Source organism: Cannabis sativa, chromosome 1 (assembly GCF_029168945.1).
Source record: "Cannabis sativa cultivar Pink pepper isolate KNU-18-1 chromosome 1, ASM2916894v1, whole genome shotgun sequence".
Lineage (NCBI taxonomy): Eukaryota > Viridiplantae > Streptophyta > Magnoliopsida > Rosales > Cannabaceae > Cannabis > Cannabis sativa.
Window position 1 is genome coordinate 46984623 of NC_083601.1, and position 23245 is coordinate 47007867.

The window sequence follows — 23245 nt, forward strand, 5'->3', positions numbered from 1 at the left end:
TGTCAAATGAAAAAGGTTTGGTGAATAATAATAGTTATATATAAAGTAATCCATACGTGTTTGTTTGTATTTGTGTATGTAATAAAGCCAAAGAAAGACCATTTACACTTTCTATGTGTGTGGGAAGACCAACTCTACAATATCAACAATAATTGAAGACTTGCCTTTATTATTCTCTCAGAACACTGTTTCATGTTGTGCCTCTTCTTCAATAATTTATTATTTAGGTTCAAAATGGAGACCCCACGTGCAAAATCTTTTATTTATTACATACTGCACTCAATTTACTTTTGGCACAACAATTTAGGTCTTAACCTAAGAGCACTCAGAGTCAGTGACTTGAAATAGTTTAAAGAGTGATCTTAGACCATCTCTAGTATAATACTAAAATGGTGATTATATTTTAGTACATTTGGAAAATTAGTTATTTAATGGTATAATGTGCTACGTAGTACAACAACAATTCTAATCTTTTTATTTATATCAATTTATTTGGTTGTCTCTCTTAACTTAAATCAATCAAGCATATGGTATTTCATAAAGTGGCTCTTGTCTTATTACTCCCAATTTCATCAAGGCAGAGCAGAATGGGTGGTCAAAACAATGAATAAAAAGCTTTGTATGTATGAAATGAAAGAATTGCAGAACATAAGATGATTAAAAATCAATGAAACATAACAAACAACTTTTGAGACCACAAGTCAGTAGTAGTATATTTACAAGGGAGACTGTATCAGAGTATTTTTTGAACTATAGCCCCCAGTGAAGAAGAAGAAGAAGAAGAAAGAAGAGAAATCCCAGCTACCAAGAGAAATTTCAACATCTTTATCTTCCCTCCACAATATGACTCAAAAGTCAAAGATGAGAAATTTCTAACAAAGTAATCTGAAATATAAAAACAACATTGATATTCAACAGAGTTACAAGGAAAGAAAAAAGCATTAAAGAAAATCGTTAAAACTCCCTACTAATGTTGTTTTTTTTCTTCTTTCTTTTACCTTACAAGAATTTCTACCCAAAACGTTTAATCTAAGATCTTTGCACATTGTTCCTTGAGTAAATTACATATCATCATTTTTCAGCAAAAAAATTACATATCATCAGCCACCAACTGCAACAAACATTTACAAGAATAGACAAAGTTAAGAGCAAAAAAAACAGAAGGGCAGCAAAATATATAAACAAAGAGTTGAAGGAAATGCATACCTAAATTATAAGAGAATGGGCCAGCAAGTCAAGCATGTAAAAGAGCTTGTATTAGTCTGGCAGCCGTTTGATCATCTTTGAGCTTGATCTGAAGCTGCACCTCCAACTGGAGTTGCCGAAGCATTGCTCGCTGACCCATTCTCAACGGGCGGAGGCACACCCCATTTACCTTCAGATTCAAGAGGTTCAAAGACATGAACCCCACCATCTGATAGTCCTAAAGCAAACTGGTTTGCTTCTTGAGGGTGGGCCGCAATCACTAGTGGCTGTACATTAGAGCTACAACAGTGCAGAGGAAACAAGGGAAAGTCAAAACAGTTGAACTTGCAAAAATCTCAAATAAACAGTTGGAATGATTCTTTTTTTTCCTTTTTTGTCCTTTAACCACTGAGCAAGGAAATACCTGATATTGGCAGGAAGATATGCAGAAGGGTTGATACGACATCGTAGTCTGAGATTGGCAGCACTGAACACACAGACTGTAGCATCTAAAAAGCTGGCGTATACTAGCTGGCTGTCGCAGGAGAATGTTGCATGAGAAATTGATGCAGAAGATTCACGTGGGATCCACTGGGAAAAAAGGGAAAAAATATAGTGATTTATAGCAAAAATAGATAAATGTTCTATACGGACATAAATGGACTGCAGCTCCAGTGGAGTAACAATATTGTTAGGGAAGAGGTTTGACAAGATTCAAACATAATGCCCTTTTCTAGAAGCGAAAAAAGAGATCAGTTCCGTGGAAAAAGATACCTGTTTTACACATTCTAACTTTGTTGTTTCGAATATGGCAAGTTGAGTCTCATGCACAACTAGGAAATGCATCTGGTCTTGATGAAACTGTACGCGGGTATCTGATTGAGATGATGGAGTCCTCCCAGACGGAATCTGCAAAAATCTGTTTCTTTGTTTTTCCCATCCATCTGAGTTCCACACACAAATCTGGTAAAGATGGAAGAATTGCTTCAGAGTTGGAACTTTGTTTAGATTTACAAAAACAATTTTACTAGTAAGGAATTATAACCTGAGCATCTGCTCCAGATGAAACTAGCACATTCAGAACGTGAGAAAAGGCTAAGCCAGTAATCCTTTTAGAATGGCCTTTCAGCTTGCTCTTTACCTGTGTCATGAGATGATTAAGTAACAAGCTCGAAAATGAGCAGTGCAGATAATCACAAACATACTGATGCTGTTATATGACATACCTCATCCACTCGCACATTGTAGATCTGAATTGTGGAATCATCCATTCCAATAGCAATAATATTGTTGTCTTGAGGATGGAAAGCAAGAAATGTTGCAGCAGGGGGTGGAGGCATGAAAGTTGTCATTGTCTGTACTTACCAACAAGAAGTTAATATTCGTCGGAGCGAATCAAGATAAACACTGAGCAATATTGGGGTCAAACTTTACCTTAAACGTCATCATATTGAAAAGGGATATCTTCCCACCAGATGCTGACATTACATAAGAATCATTCTTGGACAAAGCAAAGCAAGGAACAGCCTCTTCAGGATTAGTGTCAGCGACATCATTGGTCATTAAAATACCACTTGTTGGTTGCCACAGTTGAGGTGATACATTGGCTGTCGCCTGAAATAATAAAAGAAAATAAAAACAAAAACAGTAAGGTAACTATGGAATTCTTCAAAATGCCAAATCTATGTTTAAATCTAAGGAGCCCTGCATCTACTTACTCTGCCACTAGTATTACGGTCACTTCGCTGCCATTTCCATAGTAAATGAATAGCATTTGATCCCAACGCTAAAACAGCATTACCAGAATTTGTATAAATCAACCTTGATATCTGTGACAACAAGGAACATAATCAGAAACAGATGGCAGGACAAAGGTGAAAGTGGATGTCAAGATTCGCGAGTGTATTTGACAGTATCATATCAGCACAGATTTTAAATACTAAAATATACCTTGGTTACCCTCATGTTTTCTTGGAGCCTTAAAGACCGACACTGAGATGGTTCAGTGATTTCAGTGAGCTTCCAAATCTTTGATTTGTCATTTTCTTCAGTTATTCTAGGTTTCACATCTCCCATGCTCCGGGAATCCCCATTCTGGCATATATATAATACTTAACGATTAAATATGTAACTAGAAAAATTCTACTTTTTCATGAGAAACAAAATGCAAAACAGGTTTATACATAGATTAGAAGTGAAAATTTGATATCTAAAGACACACCATTCCTGCAATGTTAACTACAGAGGTTGTTCTTTCTGAAAGTCCAGCACTAGTAGCAGCAGCGGCGGCGGCGGCAGCTGAAATTGGGCTAACTGTAGGCTGGAGAAGATTTATAGCATGCATGTAACATGTTAGGCAATTTACTAACAATACATAAGATATCAGTATCATAAAATAATTAAAATCTGACAAAGCTACCTTTGCCACAGCCTCAGATGCCCTAGATGCATCATAAGAAAGATTTTCAAAAGTGCGCAGCAACCTTATTCCGTCTGTATTTGCCAAAATTTTAATGCCATTCTCATTGGCAGAAACAGCCAACAGACTTCCATCCTTGTTAAAGCGGAGACGGGGGCTTGCCTAGGAGTCAAGAAAGAAGGAATTAGCATTCATTATTTTAAATGGCAATGTACTAGTTTAATCTAAAGATAAATTAACTTACTGGCAGTCCTCCATCAGCCTCAACAGTAGTCAAAAGTTGAATATTGTCCATATCCCAGAATTTAATAGAGAAATCATCTCCAGCTGCTAAAAACCGATTTTTAGTGGTATCAAATTGCACAACACCCAGAGAACGCTTGCGGAATCCTTGATAGGTCCTCTTTACAGCCCCTTCACTTTCATTCCATTCAACAATAAATGACTCCCCATCTTTACTTGTCCCACATGAAAAGAGCCTACATGACACAAGGAAATGAGATGGAGAATGAATCATATTGGTCAAACCAACGGTCAACCAAGGTGCAAAGTCAAAGACAGCAAGACATTTCATGAGACTACTAACCTTGTACCATCCGCACTATATGCCATGGTCGTGCACCAACGGCCAGGAGCGTCATAGTCAACTCGAGATCCAAGATTGTCATACAACCATGCTTTTATCTTTCCGTCCAGGGCTGTTGAAAAGATAAACTGCAGTATACAGCACAAAAAGAGCATAAGATCGAGGAAAAACTAGGATATGATCATAACTAACAAAAAAAGTAAATGAAATAATAAGCAAACGAAACAAATAGCATGCAAATAACACCTGAATATTTTCCTTATAATGGGGGCACACAGAATAAACAGGTGCCTCGTGACCTTCAAAAGTGTATTGTTTTGCACCAGTAGCAGCATCCCACACCTGAAATTCAAAAAGACAATCAGGAGAGAAGAAAATGCATTCCACATAGATGATTAACACAATTAATATGAGTAGCAAACCTTGATCGTCTTGTCGTCACCACAGGTGATAACACAGAGTTGCTTATTGGGGTGCGAGAAAGCAAGATCATTTACTCCTCCAACATGAGCATCAATCTAAATTTTAGGCATTCAATCATGTCAATATGGATACTCACCAATAATATAACAGCAATATTTGAAAACTTAAAGCTAGTAGGTACTAAGTAATGTTTACCTCCAGGTGTTGACGAACATCATCACCTCCTTGATAAGAATATAATTGAATAATGTGCCTTGAATATGCAACCCCTGAAATTGAAAGATCAGGAACAGCGTTTAGAATAAAGATTCATTTCACCACTAGAAATAATTAACTACATTACATTGACAATTACAGTAAGCTTACCAAATAAAGCACCATCAGGGCTCCATATAACCCGATTCACTGAAACACCAGGATCCTTCACTAAGGCAGCCTGAATTTCCAAATGGACAGAGTTATGCACCAAGAGGAATATGATAAAGAAAAAAGAGAAAACATGAAAATAAAACGGCACACACCTGCAGAGGCACTGAACATGCACCGAGATCCCAAACTTTGAAGTTTCTCAAAACCAATCGTTCCCTTGAACCAACTTCCCACAACCCTATGTCACCCACATTGGTGCCAACTGAAGCATGAAAGTGAAAGTAGAATATGAAGAATCAATCAAATGGTGCAGACTGAAAAAGACCAACGATCATGTAAAAATTATTAAGTAATATGAAATGGAGGGTTAAGTGCTAAATTGAAAGACCAACCAAGAAGTAGAGTCTGCTGAACAGGGTGAAAGTCCATGCTCATAGGAGATGAACCCTGATTTAAAGTCCTTGTAACAGTTTTGGGCAAGTCATCAGGAGCATTAAAAGCCTGACTATGACCATGTCCCGGAAATGTTGTCAGCACATTAACAGGTAGATTCACCTGCATAAATTATACAAGAGTTAGGAAAAGTATAGCCAATACTACTCTTTGTTTTGAAAGTTCACAGCTTCGACTACAGTTGCATCACCTCATCAGAAATTCCCATTGGCCTAGTTCTTTTTGAGACATGATCAGAATCCCCAGATGGATAGTCGACAGAAGGATTAGTTGGAGGAGTCCTTGGATGCTTCAATGCAGCTATGAAGCAATAAAACCACACTCATATAAGAACCACGATCTAAATGTCCCATCAGATTCACAAATGCCAAACTCAGGAAGCATAGCAAAACAAAATGAGGTTTACCTGGAATTGATGGAGCACCAAGATTAATAGCTCCCCCAGAAACAGCAGGATGAGTTACAGTAGGATTGGACATCCAACCTGCTAGAGGTGTTGGAACTGCAGCTGGTGCTGGTTGAAATGGCTGAAGAAATGAAGCTCATTAAGGAAAATTTTCTAACAACAAAATAGATAAATTTCACCAGTTGAGCTAAATAACTCACCCCATGTGCACCTAGAGGTGGAAAGCCTCCAGCTTTGGGCAATGATCCAAGAAGAGGATTATTTGCAGGTGATGGAGCCCGCGCACCGTTTGGTTGTCCACATGAGTGATCCACAAAAAGAGTTTTTATATCTGGATTTGGTCTAGGGTTTTTACAAAGTTGGTGCTGCCAATTTAAGCTGTAACATAGTTTCCATAAGGTAAATGTCAAGTACACTTACATTTTGTTGATAAAAAGTACTCACATTTTAATTCACTTATCATGAATATCAATGTACAAGGTACAGAGCTATATGTTAAGCATTTAAAAAATAATGAGCATATAAAAATTGAGAAAAACTTACCTTTGATTAATGAGGGTCCTCAACCTAGAATTTTTAAGCTGTGGGAACTGCAATTTGTCACGAAACAAAGGATTTGCTTCTATCAACTTCTTGAGCTCAACCAACATGATTGCCCTGGCTGACTTTGTATCACCATACTTTGACAGTTGTTCATTCTCTCTTCACGTGAGATTTTTTACAATAAGTTAGCTACAATTCTCTCATACAAAAAATATAACCGTAAGTAGCGAACATTATTTTCTTACCTAAAATTCTCTAGTGTCAAAAGCTGAGTGATTTCCTTGAATAGTTCTTCATTAAATGTAGCAAAGACCTTCAAATCCTTCACTAATATATCCACGGCCTTAGACCGATCATGCCTATAAAAGGAATTCAAAAGTTGTAATCATAAATGAAATCAAACCATCTGCGTTTTTCTCCTTTCAACATTAAATTTCATAACATTGTCTCTACAATTAGGAAAATGAACTTGAACACGAAAGATTAGGAGCTTACTTATCCAAGGCTTCAAGGTACTTCTGCTTTCTTATCTCAAAAAATATTTTCATGGAATACCGATTATCATCTACTTTTGTGAACCCAGATAAGTACTTTTCAACCTCATCCCAATTGCCACTGTGAACCTCATCCTCAAAATACTTCATATTAAAGAAAAACCCAGATTCCTGTTCTAGCCTATTTATGAAAATATAAATAATAAACAAAAAAAAAAAAACAATTAATGAGGCATAAAGTACATAAGAAGCAAAAACAGAGAAGAAAATACCACTAACAAATTTTCTATTAAAGGGAACTAAAAATTAAATAAATAATTAGCAGTAGATTTACTTGTGAACAGTCTCTTTGAACTTTTCTTCGTCGAGAAACTGTAAGATCAGGAACACAAGTTCCCTACTAAGCGACGACATCTTGACCGCCCCGTCTTCGATTAAACACCCAAAATATTACCAAAAATATTACTAGATCTGCAAACGAAAAACAATAAACTCAAAAAGGGGAAAAAGCTAAGACCAAAATTTTAAAAAAGGGTCTTCCAAAAATAGCTCAAAAATTCAAAAACTCATACATCCAGAAACTAGATCAATTAAACTAAATCTCCATTTTTCATGATAGTGATCGCAAACCGACATGTGAACAAGTAATTCACCCTAAATAATTATTTTTTCCCCCTTTACTTTCTCTCCAAAAATAAATAATAATTTTTAAAAAATAATAGTAATAAAAGACCATAAAATAAAGCAACTTTAGACCCCATAAGAAATCGAAGATGCAAAAAAAAAAAAATACAGAAAAAATAAAACCCAGAGAAAAAGAAAGTCTCTTACCTTGAAAACTAAATCAGATGAAGCAAGCAAAAATACAGAGACGAAGGGCACAAAGGGGGGAAAGAAAGGGAAAGAGATAGAGAGAGAGAGCTAAAGACGAGCTTCCTTTCTCTCTCTAGAAACTTAGTAAACCCTCCTCTCTCTTTCTCTCTCTTCAAATTAGTCTCTAATTTACAGATTTATTATATGTATATTTATATATATGAGAGAAGGGGACATCAAAGACTTGCAGAAATGGTGATTTTTATAGGAAGAGGCGACAGATAAAAGGAAGAGTGATAAGTTGTTCAGAATATCATGATACGTTGTAGTGATAATTACGTGTGCTTATCACATAAGTGCAGAATAGCCGGCTATCTTTTGGACCAATCAACCTTTACCCTTAGATTTCGCCAAATATTACCGTTTTGCCATAAAGCCACTTTCCTCCTTAACTTTTTTTTTTTATAAATTATATTGGGTGATTCTACAATGCACCCCCTTAAAAGAGATGTACTAGTGCACCCTTAACTTGTTTCGACATCCAGAAAAAATTTTTAGTCTAATTTTTTTCATATTCATGTACGTTATAACTATTTAAGATGTCCTACAAAATTTTAAAAAATTCGGAATAATTTACAATATAGAAAACAATGTTCAAACAGTCTATTTTACACGCGTATAAAATAAAATAGTCACGCGTACAACACACTATTTGAACATAATTTTCGGCATGTTAAACTTTTTCAAATTTCTTAAAATTTTGCAGGATGTCTTAAATAACTATAATGTACATGACCATGAGAAAAAATTTGACTAAAAAATTATTTCGGATGCTAAAACAGATAAGGGTGTATCAATATATCCATTTTAAGGGTGTGCATTGTAGAATTTTCCAATTATATTTTTCTTTTTTTCAAAAAAAAAAAAAGAGTTATTTTAGATTGTGGAAAAATGGCTAATAAGCCAGTCTAGTTTTTCTGTCTGAATAGAGAGAACTTATTATTATTATATATCACGTGATATAGTGGTACAGCTCATGATTACGATATATATGGTAGAGGAGATATCGCAACGTGGAAAACATTTTATCGCGAGAAATTGAATATGTTTGAAATAATAATTAAAAAAAAGGTAATAATTTAATTGATTGAAGGTTGAGGTTGAGGTTGGGGTTATCATAAATGAATATGGAGGAAGCTATTATTATTAATTTAATATAATATAATTAATATAAAAAATAATAATAATAATAATTGTGGGGTTTTCTTCTTTTATTTTATAGTCAGAGAAGTATCTATAGTACGTAATACGGCGACATTATTCTGTAATCAGGAAAATTCCCAATAATATTAATCTTATAAAAACTTTATCAATATATTTTTTTAAATTTTTATAGTACTAGTCCCTCTAAAGTATGGTTCGGATAGATTTTTTATTTATTTATGCATTAAAAAAATTATTTAATTTTCTTTTTATAAGCATCACTTTGTAAGTTTTAAAAAAAGATCAAATAATTTGCCAAAAAATCAAATTTGAACGATTTATTATTATGTATATAAAAAAATAATTATGCGTGTAATAATATATGTAAATCTTATTTTCGGTATTCTAAATTATTCAAAAAAAATTAAAAATTTACAAATGGTCCTAAGAACACTCACAATAGCTTCTCTAAAATAGAAAAATTTTAAAAATATTAAACAACCACTTACAGTAGACGCTCTAATAAAATAGAGTTTTTGTAATGTATTTTAAAGAAATTGATATATAGTGTAATATAAAAATATGTTAGAAAATAAAGGAATTCCGATTTTTATGGTGTATTTTAAAAAATATAATAGAAAAATTGTTGAAAAGGGTCTAAATAACTAATAATGTAAATAATCAATAAAAAAGAACTAAAAAAGTATTTTGTAACTTAATTTACATTTTTCTATATATATACTTTTAGCAATATAAACTATTGCATATATAATATTAATTTTAAACCAGTAAAAGATTCAAACTCCTAACTATTTACTAATATTCTATCATGGTAGACAAAATACATACATAATAAATATTCTATTTTTCTATAAATTTCAATCACAGACATAATATTTATAATAATTAAACTTTAGTATAGGGTTACCTTTTCGTTTGGTATGAAAGATGAAATAGATTAGGGATGAATTGTATATAAGATGTGAAAATATGAGAGGAGGTGATAAATTGAGTACTTTTCTTTATTATTTAAAAAAATAAAAATGTTAATTATTTAAAAAATGAATTGATAATATTTTGTAGTCAATCCATATCCACCTATATATATAGAGGGATTATTTTTTTGTAGGCCCAAAAAATTAGAAATTCATAGCCATTTTCTTCCTTCTTTTATACCACAAATAATATTAAGAACATTTTTAATAAGCCGCCAAAAAGTTGATATATTTTTATATTTTAGCGCACTCCAATAATGTTTTTAAAAATTTATTAAATTTGGTATATGTTAAAAATTTGACAAATTTGGCACAAGACAAAGTATTGTGTTAAATTTAGTTCACAATAAATGTTACATTTTTATTTACTACAATATCAATAATTATTATGATTTATTGATTTTTACTAAAATTTACATTCTTTATTTACCATATTACCATTATGTAAAATACTAAAATAATAAAAAATAATAGTTTTTGAATTTTTTCAATAAAATACTAAATGATCATCAATATTATTAATATTTATTTCCTTGTTTTACATCATGTGCATACATTAGGGTATAATTGTAAATAGTGGGCCAAATATATTAGAAATTCATAGCCATTTTCTTCCTTCTTTTACACTACAAATAATATTAAGAGCATTTTTAATAAGCCGCCAAAAAGTTGATATATTTTTATATTTTAGCGCACTAATAATGTTTTTAAAAATTTATTAAATTTGATATATGTTAAAAATTTGTCAAATTTGGCACAAGACAAAGTATTGTGCTAAATTTAGCTCACAATAAATGTTACATTTTTATTTACTACAATATCAATAATTATTATGATTTATTGATTTTTACTAAAATTTACATTCTTTATTTACCATATTACCATTATTTAAATAATAAAAGAATAAAAAAATAATAATTTTTGAATTTTTTTTAATAAAATATTAAATGACCATCAATATTATTAATATTTTTTTCTTATTTTACATCATGTACATACATTATAGTATAATTGTAAATAGTGGGCCAAATATAGCACAAATTTATTTTTTATGTTAAATTTGACACAAATTTTAGATCTTCTATTAGAGATAGTGTAGATTGATTACCCAAATTTACAAACCCCTAATTCATCTCTCCTTCAATCTACCTTACCAAATAAAGCATTAAGGTTTGAATTAATAATGATTTATACTCAAACAATGTAGCATACTAGGATAGTGTTATTAGGTTTGAGGAATGAAAACATACGAATAGGAATAGAATTAAGAATAAAATGAAATAAAATTTAAAATGCATAAAAATTGATAAATTCTGTATTCGAATAGTCTTTTTTTTTATTTAAAAATGGAAGTCATTCCATTAAAATAATAGAAAGGTCATTCTATTATAATAATATTCTAATATTTTAACATGTAACTAAACAAAGAAATAGAATGAAGATTGTTTCATTTTTATTTTATTTAATTTTATTACCTCCAACTAAATTTTACCTATAAATAAAATAGTGTGACATATTAGCCTAAATTTATCACCACAAAATGAATATTTTTTATAATGATATAAAAGTAGTATTTACTATTTATGTTGATATTATTTATTGTAATTTTTATATGGTTGGAAAGCAATAGTGACAATTTTATATGATTATTAACAACAAATAGAAATGAATTAAAGAGATATTTGTATATATAAATTAAAGGAGTACCAATTATTTTTCTATGAATGAGAAAGAGAGAGAGAGAGATCAAATAAAAATGAAAATGGAATTGGTATAGTTGTGTAATATAGTGTGTCTTTAGACTATGGATATCTTTTGTCGGTTGGCACCCATGAAAAAGTAGATAGTACTTATCATATTCATACAAATGATTTTCACAATTGACAACCAAAATTATGTGGTAATGCTTATATATAATAAATATTTATTTATTTTTGTATTATTATTATCTTTGTCCAACTTTTTTTTCACATAATTAATTTGTATGATGAACCTCTACATGTAATGTAAGTAAGTTATTATACTAAATTAATTCAAATGCATTAGACCATCTCTAATAAATGTGGTATATTTTAAGTTAAATTTAATCTAAAATATATCATAAAATTATATTTAACCCAATTTTTATATTTATACTTCAATACATCTAAAATACAAATTAATTATAAAAGTTAATACTAATATTAATGTTCATTTAACTTGGGCTAAATTTAACACACATTTTACATCACTATTAAACTTAAAGTTTAGCAAAATAAATAGCAGCACACACAAAATCTCACTACATTGACTCAATTTATCTAATATAATTAAAAGTTACTATAAATAGGTACATATATCTTCAAATATAATATTTTATACAAATTGACGTAAGTATCTCCAAATAACTATAACTATAAAGAAAAGTAATTTCATACTTATGGGTAGGTGTGTTTATCCAATTTAAACTGTATTATTTTATTCGTAGTGCATTTAATCTACAGTAAGTATAAATTTTATATTTTAGATCCAATTCAATCTATATAATAACTTAAATTCAATCTGACCCAATTTGCAAAAATACGGATTGGATGAATTACTTTTTAATATTATATTATTTAATATTTATTAGAAAAATATATTTTTTTCACATAACCAGTAACAAACTAAAATAAATTAGTGTTATTTTATTAAAATAAAAAAAATAAAATAAATAAAACAAAAAATAACAAAATTCAAAGGAAAAAAATGTATGTTGAAAAAAATATTTAAGTTTGTTTTAGATTATATTTTCTTATATATATATAAGAATGGAATATAGATTTGATTCATCAAATTTTGAAATATGTTTGTATCATGTCTATTAGATTTTTAAATTATTATTTTCTACATTAAAATATATATAAATATGTGTGGGTTGGATTTGATTAATTACTTTTATATGTCATCAACATTCGATCTGCGCAAGTGCGAATTTTAGATTTTTTAATCCAAAATTAGATTGGATTGTGCGTATTGAATTAGGTTGAGTATTTTATGAACATCTCTACTTATGGGTGAATTTAAATTAATTAAAATTTAGAAAAAGTGTGACACAATAATTAGTAAACTAAAATATATAAAATTTGATACTTAATTATATTAAGGGATATTTGCGCCAAAACCTCATTAACATTTGTAATTATTACACATATAACCCTAATAAAAAACGTGATAGTAAAAGTACATTTATCTTATGATTTTGTTGCAATCGTACAATTTTAGATGCTACATGTCAACTAAGTCTGTTAGTGTCAACTAAAAAATATGTGGTGACATATTATTGAATTACGTATTTCTGAGTTGGCCCTTAACTTTTAAAAGAGTATGATTGCAACAAAATTGTAAGATATTAATGTATTTTGCTACTATTTTTTTAATAGGGTCATATGTATAATAATTATAAATATTAAGGAAGTTTTACTGCAAATATATCTTATATTAATAGCACTAGGAAACACGATATTTTAGTTTTTTAAAGAAAAAAAGATATCTTATTATTTATATTAAAATTTATTTTCATGATCATGTACATGATAGTATTTCAGATTACTCAAAATTTTCATAAAACTTTAAATAGTTTATAGTGCTAAAAAAAATATTTAAACATTTTATTGTACGTGTGATTATTTTTTCTTATACATATAGTAAATAATTATTTGAACTTATTTATAGTACTATAAATTATTTAAATAAAATAAAATTTTAAAAATAACTATAATATGTACACACTATAACAAATAAAAAAAAAAACTCATATAAATAACGAGAAAGATATAAGAAAACACCCTTTTTAAAAAGTGTACTATGAATTGAGAAATATTTAAAGGCACCAATAATAGTTAGAATTTATCGGCCTGGGCGTGGATGTTCTTATTTGGACATCTTGTTTGGGCTACTGATTTATGTTCTTAATCTCTCGGCGAGAATATTGGCGAAAACGTTAATGTGAACTTGCTTGATCTGTTCAATTGTGACCTTATAATGCAATCGCATTCTCCAGTCTAATTGTTGTTTTTGTTTCTGTATTCCTAATTTATCTGCTAGGTCAGTTTGGTTGGTTCTTTGCGCCTAGTTTTAGTGTAGCAGGTATATTTTGATTCATCCTCTTTTTCGAAGGGTTTCATAATTGGATATTGAACCCATTTCATATGATGAGAGTTGCAAGGGTCTTGGGCGCTGCTTTGCTATGTGCTATTCATGGTGCTATCGTTGAAAACACTTTTATTTGAAGATGGTGATGATGCAAATATATTCTGTGCTTTTAACCCAACTCAAGGTGAAGAAACTTACTCATCCGTTTAATTCAATATCTACATAATAGAACAAATTTATCAATAATTTTTTTCTATTTCAATTTAATAATTATTATAAAATATTAGTAATTAATCACAAAGAGTCATATTTAAATAATATCTTACCTTTTTTTTTTATTAAAACATTTGTATGTTACATTAATGCATAATTTAAGATTCAAACTCAAGACCTCTAATAAACAACGAAATCTCTTATAACCACTTGAAATAACTTCGAGGGGTTGATCTTACCTATTTTTGTTAGTCGTTGAAAATGGTAGTTGACAAAGGATATGAAATAAGAATGTAAATTTGTAAGTAGTGCATGGGGCAATAATTTTGAGGATTTTAAGTATTCATAGAAAAATGCAAAAGGAGCAAAAAGTGAAAAAGATGGTCGTTGTGGTTCCAAAGAAGCAATAAATAAAGACCTAAATGAGGTAGAAATGCGTGACGCGCGGCGAGTGGTTGAAGAAGTGGACGCGCCAGAGTGGATGGAAGAAGAACAAAGTTATGTAATGTAAGTTTGTGACATGTGTCAGAATGGGACCCACAAGGCATATTGTTTGTGTGGTATTGGTGTTTCAACGTGGGTCCCACTCAAATACAATAGAATAGACCTCTTTTTCCTTTTCCTTTTCCTCTTTCTATTTCTATTTCTAAAAGTAATACTCAATACAATACTCATGCTTTTTTCCCAATAATATTTATAGGTATGGTGGACCCACTTATAGTAATTCTAACCTAGCATTTCTTTTTCTTTTGTTATTGTTATTAGGTTATCTCAAATGTTAATAGTATTAAATTAAAAAGTGAATTCAAGGTACCTAAATCACTGGAGGCTAGCTCAAGTGGCTATAGGGGTACATGTGTGTTAGAGGTCATAGGTTCGAGTCTCAAATTATGTATGATGTAATATATAAGCGTTTAAATCAAAAAAGAATTCAAGGTACCTAAATGATAAAATGTTCATTTTTATAAATAATTATATTAATTTATAAAAATATAATAAAAAATAAAAAATATTTACAACAAATCATTTTAACATTTATAATCATTATACATATGATTTCAATAAAAAAATAACAGTAAAAATATTTTATTTTACGATTTTGTTGTAGTGTGCCATTTTTTGATTGTTAAGTGTTAATTAAATTTGTTAAGTGACAGCTTATAAACACGTAAAGATATATTACTTTAATTTATTTAATACATAGTCTCATAATATGTCGACACATATTTATGAGTTGACATTTAATGACCAAAAAAAGAGTATGACTGCAACAAAATCATAAGATCTGGCCAAGTCGAGGTGAGAAAGAGAAACTTCAAAGAATGGTTAGGTCTCGAGGCTTAGAGGGAGGCTAAAGGGTTGGATTTGTAAGATCAGAAAGTTAGTTTTTTTGGTTCGTTTGGGTTGAAGGTGGCTATAGGTGACTTTCTGAAGCTGTTAGAGAAGGAGAACGGAAGAGAAAGGGAGTGTGGGTGGAAATTAATTAGGGTTACAAGAAGAAAAATGTAAAAGAAAGAGAAGAAGAAGAAAAAAAGAAAAAAAAAATATTTTTATAATTTTTAAATTATATTTTAAAATATTTAATCAATTAAAATTATATAGATCACTAAAATTTATCACGTGTACACTTGTGCATACTGTGGCATATCTACCATGGCACTTAGCAGAGTCTTTTGAATAAAATGGGTAAGTAGCTAACAGAAATGAGATTTGGAGGGTTTTACCACTAAAAAATCAGTTTAAGTGGTTAAGTGTCACTAATAATAGAATTATGATAGTTTGACTGCTAATATCTCCCACTAAAAATTAACCACGTGTACAATGTGGTATGTAACGTCCCCGCTTCAAATGAATGGCTCTTATACACGAGTACGTCACTCTGGCTGCTTCATGGACTGACGACTGACCCTACAGACCAACACGAGTGTTTCCAGCGTGCTTTGTCCTCACTCACACGCTTCCTGGGAAGACTTCCCAGGAGGTCACCCATCCTTGAAATTGCTCCCAAGCCAAGCACGCTTAACTGTGGAGTTCTTTCATAATGGGCTACCGAAAAACAAGATGCACCTTGTTGACATAGGTAGTACCAATCAATCCATTTAAGCTCTCTTCAACTGTGTAGTCCCATACCTACACAGTCTCAGAATCATCCCACTTGACCTTCCCCAGGCGGTGTGGGATTGCACAGCTTACCCGGTATTTCCCCTTACGGATCACGGGACTACTGACTGTCACAATCACCCCCCCTTACGGGGTCCGACGTCTCGTCGACCACACTTCCGCCTGGGTCGAGGCTCGATACCATTTGTAACGTCCCGCTTCAAGCCTCCATTGGGCCCTTACACCCACAGAATGAATGGGCTCGCTTATACACGAGTACGTCACTCTGGCTGCTTCATGGACTGACGACTGACCCTACAGACCAACACGAGTGTTTCCAGCGTGCTTTGTCCTCACTCACACGCTTCCTGGGAAGACTTCCCAGGAGGTCACCCATCCTTGAAATTGCTCCCAAGCCAAGCACGCTTAACTGTGGAGTTCTTTCGTCATGGGCTACCGAAAAACAAGATGCACCTTGTTGACATAGGTAGTACCAATCAATCCATTTAAGCTCTCTTCAACTGTGTAGTCCCATACCTACACAGTCTCAGAATCATCCCACTTGACCTTCCCCAGGCGGTGTGGGATTGCACAGCTTACCCGGTATTTCCCCTTACGGATCACGGGACTACTGATTGTCACAATCACCCCCTTACGGGGTTCGACTTTCTCGTCGACCACACTTCCGGCTGGGTCAAGGCTCTGATACCATTTGTAACGTCCCCGCTTCAAGCCTCCATTGGGCCCTTACACCCACGGAATGAATGGCTCTTATACACGAGTACGTCACTCTGGCTGCTTCATGGACTGACGACTGACCCTACAGACCAACACGAGTGTTTCCAGCGTGCTTTGTCCTCACTCACACGCTTCCTGGGAAGACTTCCCAGGAGGTCACCCATCCTTGAAATTGCTCCAGGCCAAGCACGCTTAACTGTGGAGTTCTTTCGTCATGGGCTAGAAAAACAAGATGCACCTTGTTGACATAGGTAGTACCAATCAATCCATTTATGCTCTCTTCAACTGTGTAGTCCCATACCTACACATTCTCAGAATCATCCCACGACCTTCCCCAGGCGGTGTGGGATTGCACGAGCTTACCGGTATTTCCCCTTACGGATCACGGGACTACCGATTGTCACGATCACCCCCACGGGGTCCGACGTCTCGTCGACCACACTTCCGGTGGGTCGAGGCTCGATACCATTTGTAACGTCCCCGCTTCGAGCCTCCATCGGGCCCTTACACCCACGGAATGAATGGCTGCTTATACACGAGTACGTCAACTCAGGCTGCTTCATGGGTGACGGCCGACCTACGGACCAACACGAGTGTTTCCGGCGTGCTTTGTCCTCACTCACACGCTTCCTGGGAAGACTTCCCAGGAGGTCACCCATCCTTGAAATTGCTCCCGAAGCCAAGCACGGCTTAGCGTGGAGTTCTTTCGTCATGGGCTACCGAAAAACAAGATGCACCTTGTTGACATAGGTAGTACCAATCAATCCATTTAAGCTCTCTTCAACTGTGTAGTCCCATACCTACACAGTCTCAGAATCATCCCACTTGACCTTCCCCAGGCGGTGTGGGATTGCACAGCTTACCCGGTATTTCCCCTTACGGATCACGGGACTACTGACTGTCACAATCACCCCCCCCTTACGGGGTCCGACGTCCTCGTCGACCACCTTCCGGCCGGGTCGAGGCTCGATACCATTTGTAACGTCCCTGCTTCAAGCCTCCATTGGGCCCTTACACTCACGGAATGAATGGCTCTTATACACGAGTACGTCCCAGCTGCACAGGCTGGCTTCATGGAGTGACGGCCCGACCTACGGACGACACGAGTGTTTCCAGCGTGCTTTGTCCTCACTCACACGCTTCCTGGGAAGACTTCCCAGGAGGTCACCCATCCTTGAAATTGCTCCCAAGCCAAGCACGCTTAACTGTGGAGTTCTTTCGTCATGGGCTACCGAAAAACAAGATGCACCTTGTTGACATAGGTAGTACCAATCAATCCATTTAAGCTCTCTTCAACTGTGTAGTCCCATACCTACACAGTCTCAGAATCATCCCACTTGACCTTCCCCAGGCGGTGTGGGATTGCACAGCTTACCCGGTATTTCCCCTTACGGATCACGGGACTACTGACTGTCACATGGTATGTCCACCATAGCACTTAATTAATAAAGTCTTTTGAACAGAAGTGATAAATAACTAATAGAAGTGAGGTTTGGAGGCGAATTTATCATTAAAAATTAGTTTATGTGATTAAGTGCCACTAATCATAGAGTTTAGTTAATTTTACCACTAATATCTATTATTTAAAATATATCACCAAAACGATATTTTCTTTATTTTACCTTAAATTTTTATATTACCCTATATCAATTTATTTATATTATTTTTTTCTTCATTTAATATTATATTTTAACATACTTTATTATTAAATAGTAAAACACTAAAAAAAACACTCAATTGGATTTGGAGAGATTAAAAAAATAATAATATAAAAATAATTTAAAGTAGCTCTTAACCTTCACTTACATGTAGAGAAGGAATAGATCTCACTATAGTAAGCATTTGTGGGAGTAGAATTTTGGGACCAATTCTTCATAATTTTTTTTTTTTATTATTTTAAAACAACAGTTGTCACTGCTCTAAAAGCTAAAAGGTATGTACCAATAATATCCAAAAATAACCAAATTAAACATATTATATCCTTATTAATATAATTTTAGAAAATTCTATAATCACCTCTTAAAATGAATACATCGATACATCTCTATTTATTTTAGTATCCAAAATAATTTTTTAGTCAAACTTTTTCTCATGATCATGTAAATTATAGTTATTTAAGTCATCCTGCAAAATTTTAATAAATTTAAAAAAAATTTAACACGCCGAAAATTTCGTTCAAACAGTATGTTGCACTATTTTATTTTATACGCGTATAAAATATACTGTTTGCACATTATTTTTTATATTATAAATTATTCCGAATTTCTCAAAATTTTGTAAGATATCTTAAATAATATAACGTATATGAATATGAAAAAAAATTAGATTAAAAAATTATTCTGGATGCACTACTACAAAAGTCAGAATTCGCGACGGTCCTAAAATATTTTTTTTTTGTACCGTCGCTAAAAAAATTAAGTAACTGTTTAAAACCGTCAGGAAAAATTAGTATTCCTGAAGGTTTATAACTGTAATTACAGGAATAGGTGACGATTTTAATTGGAATTCGTAAATTTATTGGGCCCTTATACCCGACAGTTTAAAACCGTCACCTATATAGGCGACGATTTTAAACCGTCGGGTATAAGAGCCCAATAAAAAATCGTTACTTACTTCTCGCCACATTTCTCACGTGCCCACCTACTTCTTTTCTATTTCCCACATGCCTACCTATTTCTTCTCACCCATTTCTTTTCCATTTCCCACACCCTAAAATGAAAATCTTAACTCTCCAAAATCTCACCCACGCCTCTGCACCATCGCCCTATTCTCTCGATCTCCCTTTCTTCTCATCTCTCTCGTCCATCGATCTCCACCCACCCCTTCTCCCGTCGGTCTCCTTCTCCTCTATGTCGCATACGTCGGACCACCACCACCACCTCCCGTCGGTGTCCCTCTCTTCTCCGTCTCGTACGTCGGACCACCACCACCTCCCGTTCGTCTCCCTCTCTCTCTTTCTCTCTATCCGAGCTCGGTACAAATATATTTATTTATTTATTATATATATTAATATTGTTATTGTATAAATTTAATGTGTTTTAAAGTTAGTTGTTATTTTAATTAAATTAATTAGTTATTTTATTTTAATTTAGGTAAAATTATAAAACTAATAAAGGAAAAAATAGGAAAAAATACAGATTTTTCTGAATCTGTATTTAATTTTTTCTCTCTTTTGTTTTATATTCCCGACAGGTTAAAACCATCGGGAAGTTAAACCGTCGCGAAGTCCACATTAGCAACAATTTTTAACCATCGCCTATTTTACCCGTTTGGCGACGGTCGTATATGCGACGGTTATAAGAACCGACGAAAATATTTTAAACGACTATTTAAATACGTCAGGAAAAACTATTTTTGTAGTAGTGATGTCGAAACAATTCAGTGCATCAGTACATTTTTTTTTAAAGGAGTGTATTGTAGAATCACCTTATAATTTAATATTAAATTTTACATATTTGTATATAATAAATACTACTAAAAAATTATTAATAACTTATAAAATTATAAATAATAATATAAGCTTCTAGCAGGCCCGGCCCTGGGCATAGGCGGGCTAGGCCTGTGCCTAGGGCCCACCCAGCCCAGGGGCCCAAATTTTTTTTTTTCCTCTTTTAAAATTATATATTTTTTTTACCGATTTTAAAAAATACCACATTTTTTCTAACATAAGGACCCAAAATTTTTTTTTCTCCTTATGGCCCACTTTGTTTGAGGGCCGGCCCTGGCTTGTGGCCTTCTACCCCACATAAATAATAATAATAATAATAATAATAATAATAATAATAATAATAATATAGAGTACGTGCAAGGTAAGATTAAGAACAAAGTTCTATTACAGCAAGTACACACTTGACTTTTACCTCCACGAAATTTTCCATGATCAAAATGATTTATAAATTAATAATTATATAACTAGGTGATTGTTACGTGTCAAGCCACGTAGTGTTAGTTTTATTTAATATTTTAGTTTTTTATTTGAATTAATAATTAAAATAGTATAATTATTTGAACGATTTGTTTTATAAAAATAAAATATGTGTCAGTATATTTAGTAAGTAAAATATAGTTGTGTTATAATAATGTATGTTATTAATAGTAAAATGTACATTAATCTTCTAATTGAAAAAAGTTCTATTATCTCATTTCATATCTAATAATAGCTACACAACTATATATTTATAGACTTTCACATTCTTTGCAAATTACTAATAAGCACCAATAATATTTTCATATTCTAATATTTTTCAACCTTCTCCTCTTGGTGGTAAAATTAAAAATAAAACTAAAAATAAGCACAAACATATAAGGTAAATACTAATTACGTACCCATTTTATCTTTTTTTTTATTATTTTTTTAAGCCCAAGCCCAAAAATCTCTAAGCCAACACAATCAATCTTCTTTTATATTATCTTTTCTAAATATTTTATCTATATTTTTCTTTTTTAAAAAATAAATAAAAAAATTATTAATATTCTCCCAAGATAGGTTTGTTAGAGAGATATGTGGCTAAAATAATTTTTTTAATTTAAAAAGAGATTATTAATATTTAAAAGATTGTTTATTTAAAAGATTGTTTAATTTTTTGGGTTTAATTATTGGGTTTATTTTTTAACGGGAGATCAAACCTAATCGTTAAATTTAACAGAATATTCTTTTATTTTTAAGTATATTCTGTTAAACCAAGAATGTTAAACCAAGAAATGCCGTTAGATAGACACTTTTAATATATAAAGATTTTACAAATATATGTAAAGAACTTTATTTATAAATTCTCATTTAAATAAATATAATAATTATAAAAAACAAAATATAAGTATTTATCAATTAGTGATAACAACCAACGTGTCATGAATATATACGTACATATACATATAATATTATAATATATTATTAAAGGTGTATGTTTCATGTGGAGGAATATGATTTATCGTGTAGTAGCAAACTAGCAATCACATGCATAACATCACATAACCTCAATCTCATGTGGAATCCTTTTGTAATTAAATTTCATTAAACTAAATTAATTATTACAGACATTGTAAAAAAAAATCAATTATTACAAAAAAAATTTAAAAATGTATAAATAACATTATTAACGGATCGCTTAATTTTTATATTATAGAGAAAGTATTATAAAATTGAACTTTCAACAAGTGAAATAAACATTAACTATTTTATATATATTTTTTTTCTCAATAAATAATGCTTAATTAGATGTATAGAGATAACTATTTATTGAGCTAAATATATTTATTATTTTCTTAACTTTTATATTTATGTGTAATATTATATTAATTATTTATATAAAATGAATAAAATATATTAAAAATGTAATATTTAAATCATATATAGAAAAATTGATGTATGGTATAATGCAAAAGTTTGAGGTAAATTAGATAAAAAGTATCCTACTGACTCGAATCAATATCAGTGTGTAATATGTCATACACCCCAATTAATTAAGTTGTGAATATTTATTTTTTATAACACTTAATTTTAATTAAATAAAAATTTAATAAAGGCTTTTTATTTTTTATTTTAAGCCCATAAAAAAGTAAATCTAAGCACGAGCCACTACTAGAAAAATGGGTTTCAGTGACCCATATTGAGTGACTCTAAAACTATTTAGTGACACTTCACTGCGCGTCACTAATGAGGGTGACTGGAAAGCCTATTTTTAGTGACACTTCAGCGCGTGTCACTAAATCCTTTTACAATCACTCATTGTGCGTCACTATAAGCATTTAGAGTCAGGTTTTGTCAGGGTGAAAAAGTAAAAGCAACCTCCAAAACGCGTCACTGTAACTTTTTTTATATATATTTTTTTATTATTTTACAGATATAGTGACACACAAAAAATGTCACTATATTTAGTTTTTTTTAAAAAAAAAATATATATTCAATTTTTTTAGTTCAGATATTATAGTTTTGTGATGAATTACTTTCCTTTTTTAATTCACATTATTGTTCTTATTTAATTTAACATTAGGGTAAAAAAAAGTGTAGATCGGCTACTATTTCTTTTTCAAAAAATGATACTACGATTTTTTAATTTGTATGAATAATGATATATGTATAAGTAACAAATTTTTATACACTTACATCTAACATAAAATGCTGAAAAGATTTTATACCAAAAGAAAAAATATACTTAGAAAATTACAGTAAACAATCACATGAACAAACACAAA

The 23245-nt window shown here is 31.8% G+C and overlaps 1 protein-coding gene across 1 annotated transcript; it reads right to left on the reverse strand.

Moving 5' to 3' along the window:
* Positions 1–639: 639 nt before the first annotated feature.
* Positions 640–7943, reverse strand: LOC115707885 (protein TOPLESS). The gene is made up of 27 exons (XM_030635977.2): positions 7710–7943; positions 7213–7349; positions 6880–7059; positions 6630–6743; positions 6385–6543; positions 6042–6219; positions 5842–5962; positions 5626–5735; positions 5375–5537; positions 5135–5244; positions 4980–5049; positions 4809–4882; positions 4613–4708; positions 4437–4532; positions 4191–4318; positions 3849–4083; positions 3605–3766; positions 3407–3505; positions 3136–3279; positions 2904–3014; positions 2620–2799; positions 2412–2540; positions 2231–2326; positions 1960–2148; positions 1610–1776; positions 1207–1485; positions 640–1111 (listed from the first exon to the last, which is right to left on the reverse strand). Exons 2-26 carry the CDS (start codon positions 7290–7292, stop codon positions 1278–1280), a joined length of 3399 nt encoding a protein of 1132 aa, XP_030491837.1. The 5' UTR covers positions 7293–7349; positions 7710–7943; the 3' UTR covers positions 640–1111; positions 1207–1277.
* Positions 7944–23245: the final 15302 nt, after the last annotated feature.